We start from the raw sequence: 27,945 nt of genomic DNA, 5'->3' as shown, positions 1-27,945 counted from the left end.
GTCTCTCTTGATTTAGTGGTTTCAAACGACAAAGCAGATCAGGCAAACAGGTCAGTCAAGAGGGGGTTTGGAGGGGAGGGAGGAAGGGGCTCCTCCAGACCAGGCTCTATTGAGACGGGGAGGAGCCACAGCCTGGGAGGCTGCAGGGACGGAGAAAATAATATTATATATTAGTTAAATAAAAATAACTTAAAAGTCACTGATACTACTCCAAAGAGAAGTACTTGATGTCAGAGGGGCCAGCAGTCGACCCCCGCAAGCGGGCGCCAGGCGTCTGCTCTCGCTCCTAGTGGTTTGACTCTCTAGGCCAGTGCTGATGCAGGTCAGCCCACACAGAGCCCGTGCGGCCACGAAGGTGTGCCCGCTGCTCCTCAGAGGGCACCCAGCGCACGACAGGTGGCTGGTGACTTGGGGGGACGGAACTTGGAAAGCATCCGTGCAAAGCTCTCAGGTCACGGGGAGGGACGAGCAGGGAGGACGCAGAGGCCAGACTGGGCCTCTGAGAGGAGGAGACAGAGGGCTGGAGACGGCCAACGCAGCCCGCCCCCAGGCCTCTGCCCCCGCCTTGTAGCCAAGCGTGCTGGGGGCGCCCAGGCCAGGGACTCGGCCCCTGCGGCGTTACAAGCCTCAGCTGGCACGCACGGCCTGCGGCCCTGCAGCCGCCCGCGGGGCGCGGGGCTCAGCCCTTGCAGGTGTAGACCTCCTCCCGCTGGGTGCACTGTCTGCACTCCACGTAGCAGCACCAGCGCACCTGGCACTGGCAAGGCCGGGTCACCACCCGACTCTGCGTGTTGTGGCCGCGCCCGCAGCAGATGCTCTCGCAGTTCTTCTCACGGTGGCACCTGCGGCCTGCAGTGCCCGGGGAGAAGCGGCCAGCCACGCAGAAGCTGGGGGAGTCGTCCAGGTGCACCAGCTCCGGTGTGCGGGGCAGGGGGTCGCCGCCGCCCGCCCCGGCGGCCCGGCCCCGCGGCGGCGAGATGGCGCCGGCCTCGCCGGTGGCCTCGTTGGTGGTGCTGCCCACCTTGAGGGCTGTCTCGTACTTGTGCTTCAGGCGCTTGCCCACCTCGTGGAAAGGCGCCAGCTGCCGCCAGCATGTCCGCACGGTGCACGAGCCGGACACACCGTGGCACTTGCACGTGGTCTCCACCCCAGCCTTGATCACCTGGCGAGAGAGAGGGGCGGGCGTGAGGGCCACGCTGAGCAGACTGGAGACCACCCCCAAGACAACTCTCAGAGGGGCTGGGACTGCCAGAACGCATGGCCCAAAGGGTCACCACTGTTTATCACCCAGGCTTCCTGGCTCCCACCAACAGCCCGTCCTCTCCAAGCCATGGATCACCCAGGACAGAAGTCCCACAGCCAGCACCACAACTTCAGAGAAGCTGCCACAGCTCCCTGAATCTGCCTCCTGCACCACCGAGGCGCCCCCTTCCCGTTCTCCACATCCCAGGATGTCCCCTGCCAGGGCAGGGCACACCTCCCCACGAGCCCTTCTGTCAGTGCTCCCCAGGACCACACAGTCTGTTCTCAGCAGTCTGTTCCTCGAAAATTTAAGGACAAGCAAGTCAGCGTGCCTAGTGGACAGAACTGGCCACCAGAGTGTACGTTCTGAGTTGACCATGTCTCTGCCTGGGCATAGGGACCAGATGCTACCGCATGTGCAGGCACCAGCTGCCACCCTGCCAAGGGTAACTTGGAAAGAGGGAGAAAGCCTCCAGCCAGGAGCAGACAGGAGAGGGCTGCGCCCACCCCCACACACAGGCAGGGGCAGGCATGGCCCAGCACCAACCTTCTGCTCTGCATCTGGGAGGCTGCCGAAGACTCAGGCTGGCCCTTCCCCTCGCAGGACTTGGGTCCCACGTGCAAAGCCATGGAGTCAGGCCAGCTGTCCCACAGGGCCTCCTGCCTGACTTCCCACACTGGGGTCCCAGGAGGGACGTGGGGAAGAGGAATGGCAAGGAAAGGGGAGGTTCCTCTCCCAGTGGGCCCCAAGCCAGGCCCGAGCTCCCACACAGCCCCCAGGGAGAGCCAACTCAAGGGGGATTAAGAAACATAGCTGCCCTCCAGCCAGGCAACAGAAGAGTCACATTTAATGATACTTTGCTGAGAAACCCGGACAAATTTAATTAAAATGTGGCTTACCCAGGACCAGTGGACCTAATGGAGCACTTTCATATTCTGACTTTTCATTAATAGCTTACAAAAGGGCGAGTGCAGAGGAAAAGAAAGGGCCTCCCCTGGGGGATTTAATCAGCCTGCACCCCTCCCCAGACGGTGGAAGGACAGGCAGAGCTCCTGTGGCAAAGGGGAAATTGATTCTTTAATAAGCCCATACCTCAGAACCCTGGCTTCTCAATAAAGAGGGGCTCAGAATGGGGCTGGTATTAATTACCTCATCACCCCCCTCCAGCCCCCAGGCTGGGACTCCAAATCCCAAGGGCTGCCCCACAAGCACGCAGATCCCACTCCCGCCCCTGACGGCCCCACAGCTCAGGCTGAGCCTTGGGAGGCATTCGATTGTCCAGGCTGTGCAGGGGCTAAGAGGGTGGGGTGCTCTGTGCACAGTGTAGGTGGTGGGGCCCGACGCCTCCTCCAGGGTGGGGAGCTGAGGGGCTTCCGGGGGGCGGGTTGGGGTAGAGAGTGGCTGCCTACAGCAAGACAGCTGCAACAGTCCTTTCCAGCTTGAGTCTTCTGTTTTGAGTTTCCTCAGAACAGAGCCCTGGCCACAGACAGGGCCCCTGAGGCAGAAGCAGCCTCCCCAGCTTGGGCCAGCCACACCCCGAGCATTTCCCCAGAACCCCTGAACCCCACACTGACCCATCTGCCATTCACCTAGGTCCCTGGTGACAGGACCACCCACCCCTCAGCCCCAACAGGTAGGGTCTAGTCCATCCTCCACCTGGTTAGATGGTGCCCAGTAGACGAGACCCTCCTTGCGGCCTTGACCACCCAGGACACCCCTCCCTGCTCTCCAGCCAGCAGCAAGTAGGACTTCTGGCTCTACCCAAACATGCAAGACCGTGGGGCACCCCCCCCCCCACAGAGCTCCCCATGACAACTAGTACCCTGCCCATTGGGTAAGTAATGAGCCTGATAAGCAGAAGGGCTGAAGGCCCCGGCTGTCCCCAGTGGCTGGCACAGACACACCATGGCAGCCACCTTCACCTCCTCTCGGACCCCGAGCCCTCTCCTGGACCGGAGCCCCTTAAGCACACACGCACCCTGCCCACCCCCTGCCCTTTCCCACTCTGTGCCCCAGCCCATGCTAACTGCACCCACACCATCCCATGCCCTGTCCCGTGCCCCTCGACCCTGCACCCTTTCCCGCCCACCCTGCCCGGCTTGCCTTCACACCCACGAGGTTGTTGTGGAAGTCCACGCGGGCTCGCAGATCCTTGCTAGACCGCCGGCCCAGGAACTCCTTGACGAACTTGCTGCTGTACTTGAGGTTGTCTCCACAGCCGCCCCACTGCCAGGCCTCCCGGTTCTCCAAGTCAGGCGCCTCATCGCAAGTGCAGCGTTCCATGCGGCCTGCGCTGCAAGCCTTGGCCAGTGCGTGCGTCAGGCCAGCGGAGGAGATGGCGTAAAGGAAGGCTGTCTCCTTGAAGCCTGGGGGTGAGGGCAGGGGCGGGTCAGTGGGCCAGAGAGGCCCCCATCTCCCTCGGGTGCAGCCAAACCATGGTCTCCCAACATGCACATTCCACATAGAGCAGGGTCTGTGGGAAGGATCCTCCATGGCGTGGTCCACAGGGAACCTGGGCGGACATGTGCTCCTGGGGTTAGGAGGTGCCCTCTCATGCCCCAGACGCAGAACTGCTCAGGGGCAGAGAACCCAGAGTGAACCGCAGCCACAGCAGTGCCCAGCACTCAGAGACCCCATCCCTCTTGGTCTCGAACCTACTAGACTGGCCAGGGGCCTCGATAAGCCTTGCCATGCCCTGTGCCTCAGGTCCCTAGTTTTTAAACAAAGCTGTTGAGAGATTCAGATGCGAGTTCCCCCTTGGCACCCTCATCTGGAAGGAGACACAAAAGAGGGACTCCACGCTAAGAACTGGGGCACCAGCTAGACCCCCGGACCTGCGTGCAGGCACTGGGCCTCAGTCCCTGCCATGTGGCAAGAGCCGTCAGAGCTGCCCTGGGCCCTGTCACACCTGTCCACACGCACCTTGTGCCACCAGCAACTGTTCCACGCAGGTGTGAGGGGGACCAGGCGTGGGGGAGAGGGCAGGAGAAGCGGGGGAGCTGCAGGTTCAAGTCCCACCCACCGCCCAGCCACCTGGAACTTGGCTGAGTGACGCACGGGGCCCCCCGGGGCTGGAGGTCCCGCCTCCTGGCTCCCATCCAGGGTCCCGGCACACTCACCTCGCTTGAGGAGGCTGGCCCGGTAGCGGCCCTCCAAGGTGCAGTTCCAGCGCTCAAAGCGGAACTGGTACTGGCACTCGAGGGCACTCATGCTGACTGCCTCCACCAGCGTCTCGGCCACACCGGGGTCCCGGCGGCACATGCGCCGCTGCTTGCGCTCCAGCTTCAGCCGGTCACAGGCCTTGTAGTGGGCCTGGGCAACAGCTTCTGGCTCCAGGGTCAGCGGGAGGATGGTCAGGGGCTCACTGCCCGTCAGCCTGGGCACACAGAGGCCAAAATGAGCCCTGCTCCAGAGGTGGGAAGCCGGCACTGGGTGAGCTGCTGCAGACGCTGGGGCAGCAGCAGAACCTGACGGCTGTTGAGCACGGTGGCAGCAGAACAGGAGCCCCGGTGGGCCCCCCTGGAGGGCAAGGGCAGCGAGCCCAGGGACAGGCTGTCCACAGAGAACCAGCAGGGCGGGGGGGCGAGCCCAGAGGACCCCTGCCCACCAGGCATCGTCTCTGCATCCGCTTGCCTCTGCATCACTCATGCCCTGCCCTGCCGATGGCTTAGGGACCCCTGCCTAGCCACCTGTGTGCACTGGGTTCTCTCGAGCTGCCCCAGGACAGACCCCAGGCACCCACGTGGCTGCTGACCCCTCCCCAGCAACTCTTGTCAGAAAGTAACACTCCAGCTGGCACCAGCCTCCCGCCCAGGTCTGATGGCAGGGGAAGGGACAGAGGGCTAGAAACTCACACACACACCTGGGAGGGCTGCCCAGCCCGGGGCACTGGCCAGAGGCACAGACAGCCAAGGCAGGGAGGGGCCACGGAAGTCACAGGCCACGTGAGACGGACATCTGCCACACCCTCCGTCACCCACTCCCATGTCTGCTTCGCAGCTTGCTCCAGGCCTCCAGCCTCTGCCACCTCCAGCTAGGGGTGTCTCCCCAGCTCTGTAGACCCTTGGGGAGGCCCTGCTCCCTCTATGTCCCCCTGCAGCCTGTGCAGGTGACCCCTAAGGTTCCAGCCGAGTCTCCTGGAACACGTGCACCAGAAGGGGCTCCCAGCCCAGGACCTGAGCAGCACTCAGGAGGTAGCTGCTGGTTTGGGGCACCTCCATCTCCCTTCCTGGCTGAGCCAAGGCCGGAGCCAGTCTCTGCTGTCTGGCCTTCCAGCCCTAACTCCTTACCACCAGCTCCATCCAGGGACTGACTGGCCCTGGCCTTTTGCCTGTTCTGTGCCCAGAAGCACGGGCCTCAGTATCCCCAAACAGACAACTGTACATCTGAGATCCAGATATGTCCAAGCCAGCCCCACCCAGACCTTCAGCCCTTGGGAGGGAAAAGTGCCCACCTGGATGGGGATGGGGCTCAGCGCCCCCTACTAGGGCATCATTAGAAACAAGTCCACCCCCATTATCTCACGCCAGCCAAACCCAAGAAACAGGGCTGGCAGGAGTCCACAGATACTGGAGCCCCACGCCTTGCCCCATTCCCCCTGCTGCTGTCCTTCCAAAACTCCTCAGGGGAACACTGGCCCTGGGCTGACAAAGAAAGCTGCAGCTTTCTGCCGGGAACAGGGTGTGGGCTGGGTCTCCAGCTGCAGGGGCAGGGTGTGGGCGGGGTCTTCCACTGCAGGAGCGGGGGGGTGGGGGGGGGTGGGTGGGGGGGGGCGGGGCCTCCAAGACCCCACCCTCAAGCAGACACCAGTACTCACGCTGCAGGCTGAGGCTCCTCTGGGGACAGCCTGGGGTAGTTGCACACACACCTCAGCAGGCCCTGCCGTGCCTTATGGAGAGGGGCATCGCTGCATGTACCCTTAGGGTAAGGGTGGGGTCTGTGCAAAGCAGAACCGGCCCTACTCGGAGACCCCTGGACCCCAGGCCCTGAAGGAGTCGCCCGTCTCAGCCTTGCTGATCAGCTCCCTGAGAACAGGAAAGCAGGGTGCTGAGGCCCAGGCAGCAGCTGGGAAAGGAAGCCACCAGATCGCCAGAGCAGACCGGTCAGGTCTAGGGGTGTGCGGCAGGAAGGAATGCTACCCCCCCACACCTCTGCAAACGTAGGTGCCACATGAGCGAGGCCATGGTGGGCACCCTGAGAAGACCCATCCCAGGCCTTGGCACTGCTCCCCACAGTGCTGAGAACTGCTGCACCCGTGAGCAGAGGTGGCCCCTGCTCCCAACCCTGCGACTGAGAGGGTGGGTGAGCAGCAGCCCTGCCAGCTCAAGTCTGCGCTGAAGAGCCTGTTCCTCTCCCCATAAGCAACACTCGGAATCAGGAGGCTCCTGGATATGTGGTGGGAGGCCCGCGTGGGTGCTGGCTAGGAGAGAAGCTCCAAAGGCCCCTGAGATGTGGACAGACCCTTTGCGGGCCACTCAGCAGCAGTGGGACGCAGAAGCAGTGAGGCCATCAGGGAGAAGACACACGAGCCTGGAGCTGGGACAATGCACTGGAGGGGTAGCGGCACATGCCGGGCCCCGGTCACCTGCACCCCTCACTGAGTGCTGGGACGTCGTGCCTAAAAAGACGGGGGTGGGGCAGAAGCTGACATCAGGGGACGGCTTTGTGGACTCCCGGGCCCCTGCTTGAGGACAGCTGCCACGCCAGGGCAGGGAGCAGGCAGGGGCCAGAGGACCCGGGGCTGGAAGCCGGGAGAGCCCCACTCCTCACACAAAGACAGCTCACACGGTGGAGACTTGTCCCCAGACAGGAATGCTAACAGCTGTGCCCAGAACTGCGTGCCACACAGCTAAAGCTCTGTAGCCTCCCACCAGCACATCCCCCAGGCTGGATTCTCCCAGATTAACCAAGCTCCCACCACTGCCAAAGCATTCGGCATCCAAGAGGACCCCTACTGCCAAACCCATCCTGGGGGAACTTAGGGCAGAGTTGGGAAGGGTCGCTGTGGGTGTGGACGAGGAGAGGGAGACAAGTGGCAGGTGATGCTGCCTTCCAGTTCTCCAGGAGGCAGTGGGAGCACCCGTGTCCAAATTCTGCACGTGGGGACGGAACTCAGGGCCTCCCACCCACTCGGTGCTAGTCTGGGTCCACAATGCCCATGGGGAGCTAACTTGACAGCATGCATACCTACAGGTAGCTCCACTCCCATCTAACCTCAGGATGCCCATCAGGGGATCAGAGGCAGCTCCATAAACACAGCCACAGGCAAGCTGACCCTTTCCTGAGGCCAGGTGGTGTCTACATCTGTTCTGGGCAGAAGGATGTCCAAGTCCAGGAACGTCCATCTGACAGCCATGCAGGCACATGGCTGAGGCCAGAGGCCCAAGGGCCACGCCTTTCCTCTGAGCCACCACCCAGTTCCCATGGTAGGCATGAGGCTAGAATCCAATGGGGCAACACTGCTCCATGCCCTGGCACCAAAGGCGGCCTGTCCCCACCTCTTCTATGAGGGCTCCAGGGCCCCTAACAATCAGAGTGGACACAGTGTGGCCAGCCTGTGAGCTTACAGCCTGGAGTGCAGCAACAGAGGACAAACCCTCATGCAGGTGCCAGACTAGGGGTGCGGGGACCATGCGTGAGGTACAGGGAAGAGGGTGGCCATCAGGTGAGCTGGGCTCAGCGGAGAAGGCACCAGGGACAAGCGACAGGCTGAGCAGGACAGAAACCCCACCACAAAGAGGACCCCACAGAAAAGCTGGAGGGAAAATGAGAGGCTCATAGAACATTCTTAGAATCAGGAAGGCCTTTATCAGAGTGACTCAGAACCCAAAATGCCTTGAAAATTTAATACATTTGACAAAATATACAGGAATCTCTGCACAGAAAAAAGTAGTATAGAGTCCAAAGACCAACAGACAAAGATCAGGGGAAATGCTGCTTTCAGACCCCAGACCAAGGGCCAAATGTGTTTGCTTGTATGTGGGTATGTGCACGTGTGCGTGTACATATGTGGACACGGCTGTATCCTTTCCTCTAGATCAATAACTAAGGAATTAACTGTTAATACAGGATATGAACATACAGTTCAAGGGAAGGAAATACAGTTAGCTATCAAAAACATTTGCATTTCACGCAAAAAAACATAAAATAAAACTATATTTTAGTTTTAGGGCAGGAAACTACCTATAGTCTCACCAGCCCCCAGCTCTCTGAAATGTCAGTGAGTTAATCAGAGGAAGAGTATGCTGACAGCTACCTTAATATATAACATGATTTTTAACATAATGGGCTAATCGGAGACTTCTTAGTTTTTACAATGTTAGTGGTCACAAAATTCTTTGGTATAAGATGTATTATTCATTAAAACTGCCCCAAAAGTAATTTTAAATGACCCACAGGTGCTCAGTTGCTCAGTCATGTCTGACTCTGCGACCCTATGGACTGTAGTCCTCCAGGCTCCTCTGTCCATAGGATTCTCTAGGCAAGGATACTGGAGTGCATGGCCATTTCCTCCTCCAGGGGATCATATCAACTCAGGGACAGAACCCATGTCTCTTACGACTCCTGGCCCAGGTCCAAGGTAAGAAAAACCCAAGTAAGATGGTAGGTGTTGTGAGAGGGTATCAGAGAGCAGACACACTGAATCCATAATCACTGAAAACTAGCCAATCTGATCACATGGACCATAGCCTTGTCTAACTCAATGAAACTGAGCCATGCCGTGTGGGGCCACCCAAGACGGGCAGGTCATGGTGGAGAGGTCTGATGGAATGTGGTCCACTGGAGAAGGGAATGGCAAACCACTTCAGTATTCTTGCCTTGAGAACCCCATGAACAGTATAAAAAGGCAAAATGATAGGATACTGAAAGAGAAACTCCCCAGGTCAGCAGATGCCCAATATGCTACTGGAGATCAGTGGAGAAATAACTCCAGAAAGAATGAAGGGATGGAGCCAAAGCAAAAACAACAACCAGTTGTGGATGTGACTGGTGATAGAAGCAAGGTCCGATTGCTCTTTACGAGCAATATTGCAAAGGAACCTGGAATGCCAGGTCGATGAATCAAGGCAAATTGGAAGTGGTCAAGCAGGATATGGCAAGAGTGAATGTCGACATTCTAGGAATCAGTGAACTAAAATGGACTGGAATGGGTGAATTTAACTCAGATGACCATTATATCTACTACTGTGGGCAGGAATCCCTCAGAAGAAATGGAGTAGCCATCATGGTCAACAAAAGAGTCTGAAATGCAGTACTTGGATGCAATCTCAAAAAAGACAGAAGGATCTCTGTTCGTTTCCAAGGCAAACCATTCAATATCACAGTAATCCAGCCTATGCCCGAACCAGTAACGCTGAAGAAGCTGAAGTTGAACAGTTCTATGAAGACCTACAAGACCTTTTAGAACTAACATCCAAAAAAGATGTCCTTTTCATTATAGGAGACTGGAATGCAAAAGTAGGAAGTCAAGAAACACCTGGGGTAACAGGCAAATTTGGCCTTGGAATATGGAATGAAGCAGGGAAAAGACTAATAGAGTTTTGCCAAGAGAACGCACAGGTCATAGCAAACACCCTTTTCCAACAACACAAGAGAAGACTCTACACATGGACATCACCAGATGGTCAACAATGAAATCAGACTGATTATATTCTTTGCAGCCAAAGATGGAGAGGCTTTATACAGTCAGCAAAAACAAGACTGGGAGCTGACTGTGGCTCAGATCATGAACTCCTTATTGCCAAATTCGGACTTAAATTGAAGAAAATAGGGAAAACCACTAGACCATTCAGGTATGACCTAAATCAAATCCCTTATGATTATAAGGAAGTGAGAAATAGATTTAAGGGACTAGATCTGATAGAGTGACTGATGAACTATGGAATGAAGTCCGTGACATTGTACAGGAGACAGGGATCAAGACCATCCCCATGGGAAAAAAATGCAAATAAGCAAAGTGGCTGTCTGGGGAGGCCTTACAAATAGCTGTGAAAAGAAGAGAAGCAAAAAGCAAAGGAGAAAAGGAAAGATATAAGCATCTGAATGCAAAGTTCCAAAGAATAGCAAGGAGAGATAAGAAAGCCTTCCTCAGCGATCAATGCAAAGAAATAGAGGAAAACAACAGAATGGGAAAGACTAGAGATCTAATCAAGAAAATTAGAGATACCAAGGGAACATTTCATGCAAAGATGGGCTCGATAAAGGACAGAAATGGTATGGACCTAACAGAAGCAGAAGATATTCAGAAGAGGTGGCAAGAATACACAGAAGAACTGTACAAAAAAGATCTTCACGACCAAGATAATCACAATGGTGTGATCACTCACCTGGAGCCAGACATCCTGGAATGTGAAGTCAAGTGGGCCTTAGAAAGCATCACTACGAACAAAGCTAGTGGAGGTGATGGAATTCCAGTTGAGCTATTTCAAATCCTGAAAGAGATGCTGTGAAAGTGCTGCACTCAATATGCCAGCAAATTTGGAAAACTCAGCCATGGTCACAGGACTAGAAAAGGTCAGTTTTCATTCCAATCCCAAAGAAAGGCAATGCCAAAGAATGCTCAAGCTACCACACAATTGCACTCATCTCACACGCTAGTAAAGTAATGTTCAAAATTCTCCAAGCCAGGCTTCAGCAATACATGAACCATGAACTTCCAGATGTTCAAGCTGGTTTTAGAAAAGGCAGAGGGACCAGAGACCAAATTGCGAACATCCGCTGGATCATCAAAAAAGCAAGCGAGTTCCAGAAAAGCATCTATTTCTGCTTTATTGACTGCCAAAGCCTTTGTGTGGATCACAATAAACTGTGGAAAATTCTGAAAGAAATGGGAATACCAGACTACCTGACCTGCCTCTTGAGAAACCTGTATGCAGGTCAGGAAGCAACAGTTAGAACTGGACATGGAACAACAGACTGGTTCCAAATAGGAAAAGGAGTACGTCCAGGCTGTATATCGTCACCCTGCTTATTTAACTTCTGTGCAGAGTACATCATGAGAAATGCTGGGCTGGAAGAAGCACAAGCTGGAATCAAGATTGTCGGGAGAAATATCAATAACTTCAGATACGCAGATGACACCACCCTTATGGCAGAAAATGAAGAGGAACTAAAAAGCCTCTTGATGAAAGTGAAAGAGGAGTGTAAAAAAGTTGGCTTAAAGCTCAACATTCAGAAAACGAAGGTCATGGCATCTGGTCCCATCACTTCATGGGAAATAGATGGGGAAACAGTGTCAGACTTTATTTTTTGGGGCCTCAAAATCACTACAGATGGTGATTGCAGCCATGAAATTAAAAGATGCTTACTCCTTGGAAGGAAACCTAGATAGCATATTAAAAAGCAGAGACATTACTTTGCCAACAAAGGTCCGTCTAGTCAAGGCTATGGTTTTTCCAGTGGTCATATATGGATGTGAGAGTTGGACTGTGAAGAAAGCTGAGCACTGAAGAATTGACGCTTTTGAGCTGTGGTGTTGGAGAAGACTCTTGAGAGTCCCTTGGACTGCAAGGAGATCCAACCAGTCCATTCTGAAGGAGATCAGCCCTGGGATTTCTTTGGAAGGAATGATGCTAAAGCTGGAACTCCAATAGTTTGGCCACCTCAATGAAGAGTTGACTCATTGGAAAAGACTCTGATGCTGGGAGGGATTGAGGGCAGGAGGAGAAGGGGACAACAGAAGATGAGATGGCTGGATGGTATCACTGACTCAATGGACGTGAGTCTGGGCGAACTCCGGGTGTTGGTGATGGACAGGGAGGCCTGGAGTGCTGCAATTCACGGGGTCCCAGAGAGTCAGACATGACTGAGCGACTGAACTGAAATGAACTGAAAACTGCATTGATTAGTTATTTTTCATTCATCAGGTAAATATAAATCAGTATCTGATAAGATAATGTCAAGGACACAGGGAAAGAGGTGTTCCTCCTTGGCTGGAATTCTGGACTGACACAGCTACAAAAGTTCACCACCAATCTCCTTCTAGAAATACAGCCTCCATATATTAATATGTTATCTTAAAATGTACAAGCAGGGACTTCCCTGGTAGCCCAGTGGTTAAGACTGCACCTTCCAATGGAGGGGGTTGTGGGTTCAATCCTTGATCAAGGAGCTAAGATTCTGTATGCCTTGTGGCCAAAAAAAAACAGAAGCAGTATTGCAACAAATTCAATAAGGGACTTTTAAAAAATGGTCCATAGTTTTTAAAGGTACAAGTCAAAAAAATTTAATATCAGCAAGAAGAAAGAAACGTACAAGCATATGTCACTCATGTGTTACCCAATGCAATGCTGCTTAGTCGCTCAGTCATGTCTGACTCTGTGACCCCATGGACTGTAGCCCAGCAGGCTCCTCTGTCCATGGAATTCTCCAGGCAAGAATACTGGAGTGGGGTTGCCATGCCCTCCTCCAGCAGATCTTCCCAACCCAGGGATCGAACCCAGGTCTCCAGCATTACAGGCAGATTCTTTACTGTCTGAGCCATCAGGGAAGCCCAAGGATACTGGAGTGGTTAGCCTATCCTTTCTCCAGGGGATCTTCCCGACCCAGGAATCAAACCAGCATCTCCTGCATGGCAAGCGGATCCTTTACCCGCTGGGCTACCGGGGAAGTCCATGCTGTCATGCAGAAACACTGAAAGCACCGATTGTTATGCACAAAGACAGGAGACAGGCTGAATAAATGGGACCCATCCACCCCAGTGTTCAGCAGCCCTCAGAGGAGCTACAGCCCAGCTACTGTGCACACTCAGCGCACAGTACAGGCCTCAATCTGCAGAGGACCTGTGTGCACACGTGTGGGTGCCTGGGGCAACCCAAGACAAAGACGGCGCAGGGCAGAGGAGACTCATCCTTCTCCCCATGGCCTGTGAGCCACTTGCATGCTGTCCCATGCACATGTGGCCTATTCAAAATGACAAAGTCCAAACCAGTGGCCTGGAGAAGCGCCCCCCACAGGCTCTCAGCCCTGCAGCCCAGCCTGGAGCAGTAAGCCTCTGCCCACACAGCCTATCTCCAGCCCAGAAAGCGCCCAGGCCACTCGGCACAGCACCACTCCTCCCGACACCCAGCTGTTCGTACCAGTACACCTGCCACTGTGCTCGACATAGCTGCCCCCCCCACCCCGTGGATGTCTGGCTGAGACAGGTAAGTGGATGGGCACAGAAGCCTTCCCGGGCGGCCCATGGAGGACTTGAGCCAAGGCTGGCTGCCCTTGCTCCATGCAACTGGCCCCTTCCAACGCTGGACCTACTTCCCAAGAAGAAACAATGAGATATAAATGTTGGTCTGGCACTTCACAACACTCGAGTATTTTCAAGTGATACGGTAGACACGTGGAAGGGAGTAGCACAGCTGTGGAAGACAGCTCTCACGCAGCTCAAACAATAGGCCTGTGCACGGGCATCCCGGCTCCTCCCATCAGCGTCATAAACAACCTCCCAAACGTCCTCCAAGAGCTCCCCAACCTGCTGTACACATCCAGCTCTCCGTCCAGCTGATGCCAACATCTGCCCCAAAAAACTGGGTGGGGCCAGTGTCCCTTCCTCGGGATCCTAAAGGTCCTGTCTCCTCGCTGCGGTGTGACGTCACGGCAGCCTCACACGCGGTCCTTCCCAGACTCCCCCCTGCTGGGCCAGTTGTCCACAGGCTGCCATTTTACTGGTATTCCTTCAGGAGCGCCTTCCAGTAGACTCCAAGGTCACGTGTTGTCTCTGCATTTGCACACACGTGACAGGGTCTGGCGGGACGGTTGTGACTGCTGTGTGTGCGATTCTGAAACTCTCCACTGGTGAGAACAGTCTCTCTCCATTTACTCAGAATTCCTTCCTGCCTCTCTCTGAAGTCTTACAGTTTCCCCGACTGAAATCTGAAGACTTACAGCCCCCCAAAGGGTGACCCTGTATGAGGCTCCGTCTGTCTTCCCGAGTGCGTGCGTGCGTAGTTGCTCCAGTCGTGTCCAACACTTTGCGACCCTATGAACTGTAGCCCGTCCGGCTCCCCTGTCCATGGGATTCTCCAGGCAAGAATACTGGAGTGGGTGGCCATGCCCTCTCCAAGGGATCTTCCCAACCCAAGGATCGAACCCATGTCTCTTGCATTGGCAGGCGGGTTCTTCATCACTTGTACCATTTGTGTAAAAACAAAATATCTTTATAAAAGGCAGTCTTCTCTCTGTTGCTGACCTAGAAAATCCAACTGACCCTATGCTGATTCAGTATCTGGTGACCCTGCTACATGCTGTAATTCATTTCTGATGATTTTCAGATGCTCCATGTACAATCATGCAGTCTGCAGGGACTTATATTACGTTTTCTTACTGTGTGATTCTTCCTGCCTTCCTACGCTGGCTAGGGCCAGCAGCACAACTGTGCAGAATCTGCCAGCTACCCTCTGGGGCCCAGCTTCCTGACGCCCAGCTCCAGAGCCACCAGCCAGCACAGGCTATCCGGTGCCCTTGCCAGCATGTGTGGCCATGACGTGAAGGAGAGAGTCCTGGGCAACACCACCAGAAAGTGGGGACTCCCATCCTTGCTCATCTCCCCTTCACAAGCCCAAACTCACGTTTCTTCCACCCAGACCCCCACTCTGGACATAAGAGCACCCTAACAGCTGGTACTACGAGGCCAGAGACCAGGAACCAGCGCCCTCACAGAGCCAGAACATGATTGCTACCTGAGAGAAAGAACTCCCGCCACACTTCAGGGTCTGTTAAGACAGTTGGCATCATTCAGATTCAGACAATGCTGATGACAGGCATCCTTGTCTGACTCTTTGTCATAGAAGGGAAGGTTCTGCCATTTCACCACTAAGCGTGAGGTCAGCTGTTTTTGTGGACACCCTGTAGCAAGTTAAAGAAGTTCCCTTCTGCTTTTGGTTTGCTATGAGCATTTTTAAAAATCACAAATGGATGTTGACCGTTATTAAATGTCATCTCTGCATCTTTTGATGTGTGGTTTTTCTCCTTTAATCTGTTAAACTGAGGAATTTCACTAATTGATATTTCTAATGTCAGACATTAAGCATTCCTGGAATAAACCCAGTTGGCCATGATGGGTTTTATCCTTTCTCTGTATTGCTATGTAACTTGATCATGTTTTGTCTAGGATATTTGCATCCGTGCTTGTAATTTTCTTCTCCCATGTTCTTTCTGCTGAGTTTTGGTGCATTAGCAAGAGTTGTCCTTTTTTTAATTTCCTAGAAGAGTTCTGTCAGATTAGAATCATGCCCTTTTGACTGGTTGGTGAAGCTTGCCATGAAGCCATGCAGGTTGATGTTTTCTTGGTGGAAAGATTTTCTTTCTGATCCAATTTCTTTTTTCCCCTTCTTAAAAATAGTTTTATTGAGATACAGTTCACCTACCATAAAACTTGCCCATTTAAAGTATACAATTCAACATTTGTAGGACATTTGCAAATATGTGCAAACACCACGATGTCAATTTTAGGATATTTTCATTGTTTTAAAAAGAAACTCTATAGGATTTTCCTGGTGGTCTAGTGGCTGGGAATCCTCCTACAATGCCGAGGACACAGGTTCAATCCCAGGTCCGGGAAGATTCCACATGCCATAGAGCACCTCAGCTGACGTGCCCCAAATACTGAAGCCTGAGTTCCCTAGAGCCTGTGCTCTGCCACAAGAGAGGCTGCCGCAATGAGATCCACGTGCACGGCAATGCGAGAGTAGCCCCTGCTGACCACAACCACAGAAAGCCCATGCAAAGCAAGGAGGACTCAGTACAGCCCAAGATAATATGCACATAATAAAAGTATTTTTTAAAAGAAGAAACTCCATAATGTACTCTTCAGCTATCAACTCCCTATCCCCCTGTCCCAACTCCTGGCAACCACTAATCTACCTTCATGTCTCTGTGGTCTGCCTGATCTGGACATTTCCTAAAAATGCAATCAAACAACGTGTGGCCTTTTGTGACTGGCTTCCTTCACTTATCACAATGTTTCAAGGTCCATCCATGCCGTAGCACATTAACAGTATCCCATTGTATGGATATACGACATTCTACTTTCCTGCTCCTCAAATGATGGACTTGTGAGCTGTTCGCTCTTTAGCTATTGTTCATAATGCCATTATGACCATTGAAGTACACATCTTCTCAAGAATACGTGTTTTCATTTCTCAGGGCTATGCACCCAGGAGTGGAACTGCAGGGTAATAGAGCAATTCCAGGTTCAATCGTTTGAGGAACGGTCAGGTTGTTTTCCAATCCCAATGATCCAATTTTTCTGCTTACTATAACATTAGTCAATATTTCAAAATCTTGAATCTGTTTCTGTTACTTTTTTCATTTTCTCCATTTCCTCTGCATTTGCGTATTTATCAGCATGGAACTGCTTGTTTTTGCTTGCAGAATCCGTGATGATGTTCCCGTCACCAGACCCTAGCACTCTGAGCCTCCTCTTCACTGGGTTAGTCCCCTCAGATGCTTCTGAGACCTTTGTCCTAAAAAGGGATCTGTTCATCTGTAGTGTACATTTGTCAATTTCTGCACTACTTTTTCTCTCAATTTACCTTTTTTCCCTCACTTTGGTGATGGGCACTTGCTGAGTCCTTTCAGGTGTCTTTCCACTTCTAAAATATGCATTTAAGTTACCACTATGGCAGCTTCAGGTCACCAGACTAGCCTGATACAGCCCTTCCAGTGACCAGTACTGAGCCTGAGTCACAGCACATTCTTCCCTCTCTCATTTCCCTCTTTTCCTTACGGCCCATTAAGCTGCTGCGTTCTCCCCCATCCTCGCATGTTCCCTACCCTGACATCATGTATCTCTTACCCAGAGCCCATAATGAGACTAAGGACCTTTCCACAACACCACTCACCTCAGCCTTATGCCTGGAGTGTTTCGTCCATTGGGGTCCTGGGGTCTGTTTATCCTTTCTGCTGGCCATGCCTCTTCCATTCCTTTTTACCTCCTCTCTCGCCTTCTTTTGGGTTATTTTTATTACCCTGCTTTTCCTTCTGTTAACCTGAAGTCATATTTCCCTTATTTTCATGGTTACCCTCAAAATTACAACTTGAGTCTGTAAGTTACCCATGTTCCATGCTGGTCAGGACTGCCCCCTTCTCAGTAACATGAGCCCTGAGTCAGTCTTGTTGACTCCCTGGAATTATATGCTGTTGGGTATATGTTAGTTCTACATGGAGGACCCAACAGGAAGCTGTTCAGTGCTCCCTTATCCCTTCCTTCTTTTTGACTTTCTCAGTGCTCTTCCTTCCTGTCTATGTCTGGAACACGCAGGGTCACCTCCTATGCCTACACGTCACTGTCAGTGTTTCCTTCAGAGCAACTCTCAATTTGCCTGAAAATGTCTTTATTTCACCGTCATTTTACAGCAGTCTTCACCGAGCGTGCAGCTCTCGGCTGGCAGTCGTTTTCTTTTCACGCACCAAGTGGATGGTCCCGCCGTCTTCTGGTTTTGCTCTCAGTTCTGAAGTCAGCTGTCAGCCTGATAATCCTTGGAAGGTGATCTATCTTTTGTTTTTGGAGACTGCTTTCGTGTTTTGCAGTTGCAATCTGTTATGCAATGGCATGATTTTTTTTTTTTTTTTTTCTGCTTAGAAAGACACTGGGCCTCTTGAATCTTAATTGTTCTGATCAGTTTCAGAAAATTTTCAGCCACTCTCTCCAGACCTCACCCTGTCCATTTCCCCTTCTGCTCTACCTCTGGGCCTCTGCTGGAGCGAGCAGGACCTCCTTACCATGTCCCCAGGTTTCTCATCCTCTGTGGCTGCATACCTGCCTTCCCATGCCACACTCTGTGTAATTCCTCTTGACCTATCTTACAATTTTCTAATTCTCTTCAACTGTTTCTAACCTGCTTTCAAATCAGTCTATTACTTAAATTTTTCCCCAGTTCTCTTTGGTTTTCCCAAACTTGCTGGGTCAGTTTTTGTGGCTTCTCATTCCTTACAGATATCCCTAGCTTATCTTGCTCCTGAAAGCACAGTGAGAATTGTTTTATTCAGTGTGGGATGCTCTGTTTACTGGTCTGCTGCCATCGATTCCGCAAGTCCCTGGCTGCATTTCCTCACACACCAAGTTATCTCTGTCCATATGCTGGTCACCATATTTGGGAACTGTCTGTAGGAATAACCTGAAGCAGAGGATAAAGGTGCCCAAAATTCACACTGGCCTGAAACTTCAGAATGTGCCTTATTTGGAATATGGGTCTTTGAGGAAGTAATCAAAGTAAGAATCTTGAGACCAGATCATCCTGGACCAGGTCCCACATTGCTGAGGGCCCGCCCTCCAAACCCAACCAGCTCTGCAGAGACCCCCACTCCAGCCCTGGGGGAGCAGGAAAGAACCTAGAACAGACAGAGCCAAGCTGGGGATGCCCAACACCCTCTGGACCAGGCCTGAGGCTGGCTTGCCAGACTATGCCCTGGAGACTACCAGACCAGTCCCTCTGAGCACCGTACCAGTCACACATCCTCACATCTGCCCTCCAGGGCAGCCAGGTGGCAGGATGGGCACCGTTGGAAGAGGGGGTGTGCAGGTTCGGCCCACGCGGGCACTGGGGCCACCCTGGTCCTACACCACTCAGCCCCTAGAACACCTCACTCCTGCCCACTCATGGCTGGGGGGGTGGGGGGCACAGACTTTGATTGCCCTTCCTCCTGCCAACAGGCCCAGCCACCCCAAGGGCCACCCTGCCCGCAAACCTAGCTCCTGGGGCATGGGGAGCTTAGACCCTGGGCTGGGCGGACGGAAGGAGAGCAGGCCAGAGTTCCAGAAGCCACAGCGCCCTGCCAAGGAAACCTCAGCCCCACCAGACAGCGTTTAATTTCTGTGTGAATCAAATTCAAAACAAATTCCAGTGCTGAGAACCGGTTCTGAGATTAACCCTCCATCTACCCGTGGCCTGCCGCCTCCCACCCAAGCATGTGGGGGTGGACACAGACCCCACCAGAGCCCGGGGTCCCCGAGAGTGCCACCCTCACTTGATGCCCTGCTAAGGGACGGGGGTGAGCAGCGCGGGAGGGAAGCCCCCTGTGTACAGGCCACGCTGTGACAGGGACTTCGTGTCCATGACGGCTGTCACCTCTGTCAGCTGAGAGAAGCTCCAGGTCCCGATTTCCCCATCTCAGGGGGCCCTAGCATTCCAGGGCACAAAGAGCTCTTGGTGGGTCCCCGGGGCCATCACCGAACGGCTACTCCAGGGAACTGCCTGGCCCCGCTGGGAGTCGGCTGGCAGACTCAGGGCTCGGCACACTCTGCTAGCTGGGACCAGGAGCACTGCCCACCAGGCCTGGCGTCCACCAGCCTCACAGAAATGCCCCCACCCACACTTGGCTCCTGAAGTGAGCAGAACTCGTGGGACCCCCCCACTACCAGACTGTAAGGGTCACCAGATACCTGTGCCCTTTCCAGACTAGGATGATGGAGCCCACCCTGGAGAGCGGCCCCCAGGAGAGACTAAGGCTGCCTGCACCCCCTGGTCACTGTCTGCCGCAAGAAGACGGGCTGCAGTGGCTTCATGCAGGGACTGGAGGGGCCAGCCCACCTCTGTGCCCTGCTCACCACATCCCCAGGCCTCAGAGACGGCTGTGGACTCACGGTGGAGTTGCCACAAAGCACAGGGGAGACTCAGGGCAGGTGCTTGGAGAATCACAGGGTGCCCCCGCCCCACCATTCCCAGCATCAACGCGATGACCGGGTTCCTTCCCGGAGTTGGCCTCCCGGGGGCCCAACACCACGCCAGACACAAAGGAAGGACGCTGGGACAGCGTCATCCACACCCCGCCCTGGGGTGGCCTGGGGCAGCCGCTGCTGCTCGCTCTGTCCCAGCGGAAGCCAGGCTGCTGCGCTCTGGTCTGGGAGCCCCTGGCGGCCTCTGCTCCTGGGCCAGACCACTTCCCTGGCCACGTCTACCTCAGGTATCGCTAAGAAAAACAAACGCAGCTTGAGGCTTGCCTTTTTCCATTCCCTCGTCCGGCTGCTGGTCTCGAGGTACAGGGCCTGCCAGCTGGGCGGCCGGGTTTCCTCCTGTGGCTAGGGGCGCCAGGCCAGCCAGGAACCTCACTGGGAGGAGCAGGGGAGCATGGCGGACTGTGCCTGCAGGTCACGGAGCCAGATGGCCAGCAAACCACCCAGGTCGACAGTGTCCAGAGTGGGGCTGTCCTCCTCTGGAGACCCTGGCCCAGCCCACGAATGTCCCTTAACCATTAGCCCTGGCAGGAAAACAGGCTGGTCATCACCCAGACTGTGCTACCAAGCCCCACTCCACATACCTGCTCAGACCTGCTATGCAACCTGGACAACCACATGCCCCCACCTCCCCAACCCTTGCTCAACAGGACTTTCAGCTTCCCTTCTGTCCCCCTGGGAGCTGCAACAGAGCCCTCTGCCCTCAGCACAGCACCCACAGCAACATGGCCGACAAAGCCTCTGTCCAACATTCAGGACTCAGTGCCTCAAGTCTGCGACACCCAGCCCACCACCCATGTACTGAAGGTATAGTGGTCCAGCCAGCAAGTATGGGTACGGCGTGGTGGAGGTCGGGTGAGCAGAGAGCTAGGCCACCTGGTGAACGAGCACCTCAGACCCCACCCCAGACTCCTGAGTGCAGACAGGAAGCGGAAGGGACACAGGCTCCCCCGTAGGACTTAGAAGAGCCAGCCCAGTGCAGTTTGGAGAAGACACCACAAGGGACCTACACCACAGGTAAAGGGTGATACTGCTGGGCTGTCCTGCGGCTTCCTGAAAGAGGCAACAGCCGAGGCAACCCCGGAGGATGGGAAGGCCCGTGAGGACAGCCCTGCTCCCCATCCAGGAGGCAGGGACCTGGCCGCACTCACTTCCCTGACAACTGCGCCTCCTCTGAAACCTCCTGCAGCCTGCTCAGCAGGGTGGGCATTGCAGGGGCACCCCTACCACTGGGACAATCCACAATGGGAGCCTGGTACCCCCCAGGCTGGGATTAAGGGGACTGAGAGCCAGCCCTGCTGACAGGAAAGGAAAGCCAAGCCAGGCCCCTTCTCAGGTCATCGCTCTGCCCCAAATTCAGGGCCCATGGCCCCACAGGAGGAATCGTGTGCATGCGTGCTTTTCCAGGAGAAAAAATACCCTCACGTTTCTATTGTCCTTGATACCACAAGGGGTGGGCGGTGGGCACCAGCCTCAGTCTGGGGCCACCCTGGGAGCTGGGCAGGATCATGCTAGTGCCGTGGCCCGGGACTCAGGTCCTGGACCACAGTGGCGAGGACAGGGTGAGATTAGGCCAGCTGTCCTCCCGTCCAGACGGCCGCCGGCTGTGGTGGGACACCTGCTCACACAGCTGAGGGGAGCCAGATGGCGGCGGCTTCCTCCTCACCTCAGGCCCCACCGGGAGGCTTCGGACCCCTCCGCCTGTGCACATGGGCTCCCAGCCCCGAGGCCCAGGCCTGCCCTGATGCTCCCACCTGCTTCTGTGTTAGGGGGCCAGGGCGGAGCCCCCACGAGCCTACAGAAGGGGACAGTGAGGGAGGCAGGGGCCAGTGGTTTGGGAGCCCACCGACCCCCAGAGCAGACTGGACAGGAGAAGGAGGACTCTGGAGACGAGAGAGGCAACAGGCGGTCAGCCCACAAGGGATCCCCTCGGCCGCCCCCACCTGCTCTTCCCACCTGCCTCCCTACGTCCGCCCTGCACCCAAAGTCTGGGGAACCGGAACGCCCCGGTCCCTCTGCTGGCCACGGAGGTCCGAGACCACAAGTCCAGAAAGAATCTCCCTTCCTCTGCAGGCAGGAAGCCCGGCCCGTCCACCACATCCCTCCTTCCGTTCCTGTCCCTGGAAGCCCTCCCCACGTCGCCAGGCCCTTCCAGCAGCCTGCTGCCTCCACCCCCAGCCCTCATCACCCGCTATCCTGGCTATTTGTAATGCCTTCTTTGGGGGAAGTGTCTATTCTGCTTCTTTGCCTAATTTTTGGCACAGTTGTTTGTTTACCTGTTGAGTTGTAAGAGCTCCTTTATGAAAGGGTGAGAGACAGCATGCTGCCTCACAGGTCAAGAAAACAGGTTCTCCTTGGTCCCAGAACAGATCTAGAACGCTTAAAGTAACCCACGGGGCGACTTCCAAGGGGCGCAGGCAATCTCTCTGCCAGCCCCTCAGCTGCCCTGGACCCTGTGCTCCGGGCACCATCGCCTGAGCCTCAGCTCACAGTGGAGCCGACTCTCTCCTGACCCTCTGGAGCACACTGCTCCCTGTGGTCTCTCCCCAGAGGCCACTTGCCTTGAGGCCTTCTTTAGGCGTGTCTGTCCTGAGGTGGGTCTCTGTGGGTAGCACGTGCCCTGCCACCCAAGCCCACGTGACTCCCCAGATTCCTACTTACCTTACGGCACCACCACTCCTGGCCAGGGAATCACCTGGGACACCTCTCACTCTGCCAGCCCCTCCATAACCCCCGTGGACTCTGGGTCTCCCAAGCCCCCCACATAGACCTCCCCCCAGCCCCTAGGAGGGCTGTTTCATTCTCTCAGCAGGCCTCCACCTTACCCACTGCCCAATCACTGGTTCACCATACAGCCTCATCATTCCACCGTCAGGCCGGCTCCTCCTGCCCTGGAAACCTTCTCTCCTTCTTTCTACTCCAGGGACCAGCTGGAAGCCTCTCCTTGAAGCAGCCAGCGGGCATGTGGCTGAACCCCCAGCTGAACCCAATGCTCAGTATTCAGAAAAGCAGAGGAGGTTGACCCTCCCTGACCCACATTCAGAGACCACCCCCACCCCACGACAGCAGCCCCTAAGCACAGTGCCAGGGCCCCCAGCTAGCCCCAGTCTGCGGCAAAGCCCTAATCCCACACGGGACTCCAGCAAAGGAACCTTCACCCCGGCCCACACAGTCCACTGGGACCAAGCAGGAAGACCTGCTGTGACGGCCCATGGATGCAAATCCTTTATGAAAGGGTGAGAGGCAGCATGCTGGTTCACAGGTCAAGAAAACGGGTTCTCCTCAATCCAAGAAGAGATCTAGAGCATTTAAAGAGCTCTTACGTCTCAACAGAAAGACAAACAACTGTGCTAAAAATTAGGCAAAGAAACTGAATAGACGTTTCCCCAAAGTAGACACTGCAAATAGCCACTATGCACATGAAAAGATGCTCAATATCACAAGCTCAATATCACAGGGGAAAAGATGCTCAATATTACAAGGGAAGTGTTAGTCCCTCAGTCATGTCTGACTCTTTGCAACCCCGTGGACTATAGCCTGCCAGGCTCCTCTGTCCATGGAATTCTCCAGGCAAGAATACTGGAGTAAGTAGCCATTCCCTTACTCCAGGGGATCCTCCAAACCCAGGAATTGAACCTGGGTCTCCGGCATTGCAGGCAGATTCTTTACCCTCTGAAACACCGTGGAAGCCAGTCATCAGGAAAATGTGAATGAAAACTACAAAGAGATACTACCTCAAGTCTATCAGGATGGCCAGAATTTAAAAAAAAAAATGTTTTTTTAAAATCAGAGAATTAAGCATTGGCGAGGATGTGGAGAAATTGGAACCCTCATGCATTACTGGTGGGAATGTAAAATGATGCTGTGGAAAAAAGAGTTTGGTGGTTCCTCAAAAAGTTAAACACAGCATTACTATATGATCCAACAATTCTACTTTTAGGTAGAAAAACTGAAAACATACATCCACAAGAAAAAAAACTGTAAACCAATTTTCACGGGAGCATTATCCACAATACCCAAAAAGTTGAAACTACCCAAGTACCTATCAACGGATGAATAGATGGAAGAGAGTTGTCATATGCCCATCCAGCCGAATATTATTTAGTGACAAAAAGGAACGATACACTGAATCATTCCACAAATGTGAATAAACCTTAAAAACAGTATGCTCAGTGAAAAAAGCCAGATGCGAAAAGCCACATACGGTATGATTCCGTTTATATGAAATGTCCAGAACAGGCAAATCCACAGAAACAGAAAGTGGATTAGTGGTTGCCAGGGGCTGGGGGAGGGAGAGGGGGATATAAGGTTTCTGGGGTGATGAAAATGTTCTGGAATTAGACAGCAGCGCTGGTTGCACAGCCTTGTGGACGGATTAAAAACCACTGAACTGTACGCATCAGCTAATAAATAGAGAGGATGTGAGTTACATCTCAGTAACAAAAAGCACTTGCCCCCCATTCGCAACAGTCCAGAGCCCCTCAGCTGCCAATTAAATTGACTGCCAGCACCTCTCATAGACTAGGGAAGCCCTCAATGCCATGCCTGTGATGCCTCATCCATGCAGGCCTCCAGGCTGCCTGGAGCAGAAAGTTGGGACAAACCCACAGACCTCACAGCAGTGCCCTGCTCCCCCTCGGTAACCTGCAAATGCTTCCGGTATAACATGGAATGCTGAGGCCAACACCTGGAGGAGCCTCAGCGCTCACTGTGCCCCTTCTTGCTTCCTTTGAAGATTAATCACCTTGGAAGCCTCAGGCCTCCACTCGCCTGGGCAGCTCCTGGATGCCTGTCTCGCAGCTTCCCTAGGGGCCTCTGCTGGGGGCTGGCTCAGCACATGGGACCTCTAAGAAAAAGGCAGTAAAGTGCCAGGGACCCCAGGCCATGCTTTGGCTGGCACAGATCCCCAAATCCCAGCCCCAACCCCTAACTCCAGGCTCAGAGAAGCACAAGGGTGGCTTGCCCCAGGGTCTGGGGCATCCCTTCCTGGGCAGCTTTACCTGCCCACCCTTTACCTCCATATTCTCACCTGAGGATAACACCAAGAGAGAAGCTGAGCACTGGAGAGCCCACCCAGGTCTAGGAGTGGGACAGAGTGGCAGGGGGAGCGGGGGGAGGTCGTTGGTGGCAGGGAGAGGTGTCCAAGTTTATATCTCAAACTTGCCGCAAGCCCCTGGGACAGCATCTTCCTGCTTAGAACCAGGCTCCACTTCCTTCCAAGAGGGCATCAGGCCAAGCTGTCTAGGCCCCCAGAGCACAGACATCTCGGTAGCCCCAGGAGAATCAGATGGAAACACCACCTGCTAATCACGCCAAAAAGCAGGGTCAGGCCTGGCAGGAAGAGAGAGGAGCCCCTTTTCCGTGGCAGGCAGATGACCTGCAGGGCCCTGCCTGGTGGCCAGAGGCTGAGGAGGACAGCAGAGGCAGGGCGGCTTGGGTTGCAGGCCGAGGGGGGTGGGGGGGCAGGGCAGGGAGGGCTCCCACCGCCCACGTGATCCTCCCCCAGGCCAGCCTCTCCGGGTTTCTGGGCTGTAACTGGAGCTGCCCTGCCTGTGCGCCTCTGTGCCAGGCAGAGCTTTCAGAGTGGGGGAAGGGAGAGGAGGGCTGGATCCCAGCTCCTTCCCCGGTTCCCTCCGTACTCGGGGTGGGGAGGGGAGCCCCAGCACAAGGCACAGGGAGGCCCCCTGGCTCTGGCCCAGCCCTGCCTGGCCCTGCCTGGCTTGGGCCATCTCCTCCTCCCCCTACCCTCTGGCTCCTGTCCCTTTACTAGGCCAGGAGAAAAAGCCCCAGACCCAGGTTCAGCTGCTCACTGCCGGCCAGAGGCTGGGTCTTTAGGCCCTGTGCTATCCTGAGTGGACTCCAGCACCAGGTCCCTTCCCTCCTTTGCCTGCTCAGCTGGCTCAGAGCCTGCCACCCTCCAGGACTTTCGTCCACCAAGCTGAGTCTTGTCTCTCTTGCCTGGTGTGGAGGACACAGAGAGGGAGTACCCTCCAGCAGAGCAAGCACAACTTCTTCCTCTGGGGCAGTCTTCCATGGAGCAGGACTTGAGAAGCCCACTTGAGGTGACCTTTGGGATTAAAGAGCAGGGCCAAAAGGGCTAGCTGGAGAAGCTGCAGGGGCGCCAAGCCCTCTCAACTTGCCACACAGCCCCTAGGGGTTATTCTCTTCAAGGGAGCCAAGGAGACTTCCCTGGAGATACAAAGCGCAGAGAAAACAGGGAGAAAGAGAGGGATGCTGCAGGGGTGGGGGTAAAGGATGAGAGCCAGGACCCCGAAAACCACCCTGTGGATCCGATCTTCCCTGAGAGTAAAAGCTGGCAGCAGGGACTCCGCGCAGAGCACAGAGTGGCGCAGACGAGCCCAGGGTGTGTCTGAAGCCTGGTGAGCAGACCCACGGCTGCGCCTGGACAGCGCAAAGGCACAGCTGGCTGACAGGCCATCGTGACTCACCGTGGACCTGCAGCCAGACAGCCAGCCTCTGACCCTCCCTCTGCCCGAGAGGGTGAGGCAAAGGCTGCACAGATGGCATGCAGGGGCGTGCCAGCCTCTGCACAGCCTGAGCCCCAGGCAGGCCAAACTCACAGCCACAGCCCTGGCTTCGGGGTGGGGTCTCCAGGGTAAGAAGACAAGGAGCTGACCCTGGGAGACAACCCAGGAGAAGGGAACAGGAGAAGTGGGCGGGGGGAGAAAAACACAAAGGGAAAGTTTCCCATGAAAATATTTTATTTTCTTTGAGAACAGGATACACCTGCAGGGCTTCTCGCCCAGTCTGCCTCTCCCCGCCCTGGCAGTGCCACATTTCTGGGCCAACGGGGCCCTCTGCCGGCCAGGCCGCTGCGCGCCGCGCCTGGTCCACGGGAGAGGGAACAGGTGACAACGGACGCAGGGCGGCAGCCCGGGACGGGCATAAGGCACCCCGGACGGGGTCTGGGCGGGACTCGAGGGTGGCCTCAGCTCCAGGAGTGGCACGGGGGAGGGAGGTGGAGCGGCTGGGGAGAGCCGGAGGGCTGCCTACACGACGCCACACAAACCTCGGGGGCCCATCTGCAGAGTACAGCGAGGGTCCCCAGAGCTCGCCTGGCAGGACATCCCAGATCTGGGAGCGAGGAACCAGGAAGGGCAGGAAAGAACGATGGGGAGAGACGAGCCAAAACCACAAAAACTGCTGCTGCGGAGAAGCGCGCGGGGCAGCGACCCGGGAGGCGGCTGGAAGCAGCATTCATAGCCCGCCCGGGCCCGGCGCACCAGAGAGGTCCCACAGACGCGCTCCCGCGGGTCGCGGCCCGAGCGAACGTCAGAAGCAAAGCGCAAGAAAAATAAAATTCCTCCAGCCTGGAGTTTTTCCCCCCTTTGGGGCTCAGTGCAAGGAACATCTGGATTTTGTACGTATTTTTTTGTTGTTGTTAAATTAACTTCTCGGGGAGAGAAAGGAGGGGGAAACTGCAAGGCGGGTGGGTGTGCAGGGGCCAGGGAGGCTCCAGACGTTTGGCTAGAAATCCCAGCCAAAGGCAGCCGATAACCAGAGCTTGGTCCCGCAGCTGCAGGGAGCCTCGCGCACGGCCGCGGGCGCGGCCACAGGGACTACGGCTCCAGGGTCACGAAGGACCGGGGCCTCACGCCAGCCAGTCGGGCACGCCGGCCCCTCTCCGTGAGCCGTGCCACAGGGACACCGACTCCCGAACCCAGCGACGCGGGTGCCGCAAACAAACAGCTCCAGGCAACCCGGCGCCCCTCGCTAGCCCGGGCACCGCGCCCCGCGCACCTGGATCGCCCCCGCCCTCGCGCCCGCGCCGGCCTCGGGCCCGGCCCGCCCGCCCCGCCCGCCGGGCCGCCGAGGCACCTACCCGAAGTAGGCGGCCGAGGGGCGCAGCGCGGCGAGCAGCAGCGTCAGCGCGAAGGCCGCGGCCAGCCAGCGCGCCAGCAGGGGCCCATCCAGCATCTTGCCGCGCCGCGGCGGCTGACCATCGCGCTCCCGGCCCCGCGCTGGGCGCCCCGCGGCCGCCGCCCTCTTATAGCGCCCGGAGCGCCAGGCCGGGGGC

The 27,945-nt window shown here is 55.4% G+C and overlaps 1 protein-coding gene across 1 annotated transcript; it reads right to left on the bottom strand.

Moving 5' to 3' along the window:
- Positions 1 to 27,945, bottom strand: WNT9A (Wnt family member 9A). Its single transcript, XM_055539870.1, has 4 exons — positions 27,751 to 27,945; positions 4,363 to 4,619; positions 3,347 to 3,609; positions 1 to 1,162 (listed from the first exon to the last, which is right to left on the bottom strand). Exons 1-4 carry the CDS (start codon positions 27,843 to 27,845, stop codon positions 680 to 682), a joined length of 1,098 nt encoding a protein of 365 aa, XP_055395845.1. The 5' UTR covers positions 27,846 to 27,945; the 3' UTR covers positions 1 to 679.

Source organism: Bubalus kerabau, chromosome 1, assembly GCF_029407905.1.
Source record: "Bubalus kerabau isolate K-KA32 ecotype Philippines breed swamp buffalo chromosome 1, PCC_UOA_SB_1v2, whole genome shotgun sequence".
Lineage (NCBI taxonomy): Eukaryota > Metazoa > Chordata > Mammalia > Artiodactyla > Bovidae > Bubalus > Bubalus kerabau.
This window is presented reverse-complemented; position numbering and strand designations above follow the sequence as displayed.